This window comes from Aphanomyces astaci (assembly GCF_000520075.1).
Source record: "Aphanomyces astaci strain APO3 unplaced genomic scaffold supercont1.87, whole genome shotgun sequence".
Lineage (NCBI taxonomy): Eukaryota > Oomycota > Saprolegniomycetes > Saprolegniales > Verrucalvaceae > Aphanomyces > Aphanomyces astaci.
Window position 1 is genome coordinate 247,385 of NW_009798350.1, and position 1,783 is coordinate 249,167.

Here is a 1,783-nt window from a genome sequence, read left to right on the forward strand (position 1 = left end):
GAAATTGCAAGGCCTCGGGAAGCAACGAACAGATTGGCTTGAACTTTGCGAACCATGCCTTGCGTGTGGGCGTCGAATGAGTCGAGGGTAAGAACCATTACAGGCTCCATTGTGCTCCAACCGCTGAGGTACTTGGCGACTTTGTGGTCTTCACTTGACGTGTTGAAAATGTAGTTAAAACCTTTGTTGGTGGCCAAGATGTTCCACGCCCCGCGATCGAAGATCCACCGTGCCGTTAATTGCTCCGATCCGTTCGCGTGTTGTGCACCCCCGCGTCGAAACGAGTGAGACGATAACCTTTGGTCCACACCCGCCGCCGCCGAAATACGTCCAAGGATACGATTGACATGACTGTGTATGGTAGGTACGCTCTTCGAAGCTTGGGCCTTATCGTCAACGTTGATGGCACTTGGGTTGTCCAAGACGTCCAGCAATGGTGTGGTTGGCCCGAGCTCATGTTTGACTGAGCTTGCTTGACTAGGCAGGTTGTCGACGATGTTGGCACAAGGTCCGTTCTGCGCAACGGTCGCCAGCGCGATTGCAAGCAAGGTACAAGTCGCGAAATCAGTGTCCGGGTACAGGGATAATCCTTGTTCCTCGCTGGTCTTGACTCGAACAAATCGTAGGAAGAACACCCCACCAGCATCAAGCAACAAGGTTGTGCTTGCGGACCATGGCCAAGTCAGACGCGCGGCCAAAAAGATACCACAAGAGGGACAACAAGGCGGCGTCTTGGTAGTGACTGCTGCAAGTGGCGGTCGAGTACAAATACATCAACATACGCTTCAAGTACTGTTTGGTTCAGACTATAGCTTGGTTCACAACCGCTCCGCCATCCTTCTTCGCGCAGTAGTTTTGCAAGATCTTGCCAGCACGTAGTAGTTTTGAGTCCACGATGGCCTGCAGTTGCGGAAACTCGTCGAGAAGCGTCATCTTCACTTGTCGAAAGTACTGCATGCAGGAGTTCTTGGACAACTGTATTCCAGGTGATTTCTCGCACGCAGCGAGGTACAAAGCAAACTTCTCCTTTACAGCGGCAAAGCATTGTCCTGTTAGGTCCTTCCGTATGCACGATTTGACGTAGTCCGGATCCACACTCTCGGATGACAGGAACTTGTTAAACGCTTTGATGCCGGCCGCTCTCACATTCACGGTTGACTGAGGCCGCAAGCGGTCCATCCTTGTCTCACTTGGTCGGACGGTCGAACGTTGCAGGGTTATTTTTATGTTATGCGATTCACTTGCCTTGCGTATGCTCATAACGCATAACTTTAAAAAGGTCCGACCACACGTGCATAGCGGACCACCACCAAAGCTCTACCCTAACCCTTTTATATGCTATTGGGCAGAAAATTATTCGTTGCAACATTATTGGCTAACCAGTCGCAAACATTATTTTGATTGGCTAAAATTACCAATACAATTATCAAGAGTGGTCAGACCTTTCGCATTATTCATCCATAACGACTCGGACAAATATTTGCTGGATATGTGCTTCGGACACGCAGTTAACTGGATTTACGCATTAGAGCATCTCCAACGGTAAATTCTAACCTATTGCTAAAGCATAGGTTAAAGTCAAACTTCGTTTTTACGGTTGCTATTTTGGCACTATCCGGACTTTTTAGAAATTTCGAATCGCAGAATTTCTATTTTCGCGTGAAATAGCAACAAATCCTCCGGATAGTGCAAGAATTTCTATTCTATATCCGTAACTTCGAATTGAAATAGAAATAAAAACACCGTTGGAGATGCTCTTAAATGCGAATAGTTGTACCACAGG

At 48.0% G+C, this 1,783-nt stretch overlaps 1 protein-coding gene across 1 annotated transcript in view; it reads right to left on the reverse strand.

Moving 5' to 3' along the window:
- The window catches only part of H257_16517 (hypothetical protein), a gene marked incomplete at both ends in the record, with an annotated part of 4,191 nt that extends 3,012 nt beyond the window's left edge, over nt 1-1,179 (reverse strand). Inside the window, 3 exons of the mRNA XM_009844969.1 lie at nt 54-605; nt 673-792; nt 826-1,179. Coding sequence (XP_009843271.1) covers nt 54-605; nt 673-792; nt 826-1,179 — 1,026 coding nt within the window. The remainder of the gene's footprint in view (nt 1-53; nt 606-672; nt 793-825) is intronic.
- Between the last annotated feature and the right edge of the window lie 604 nt (nt 1,180-1,783).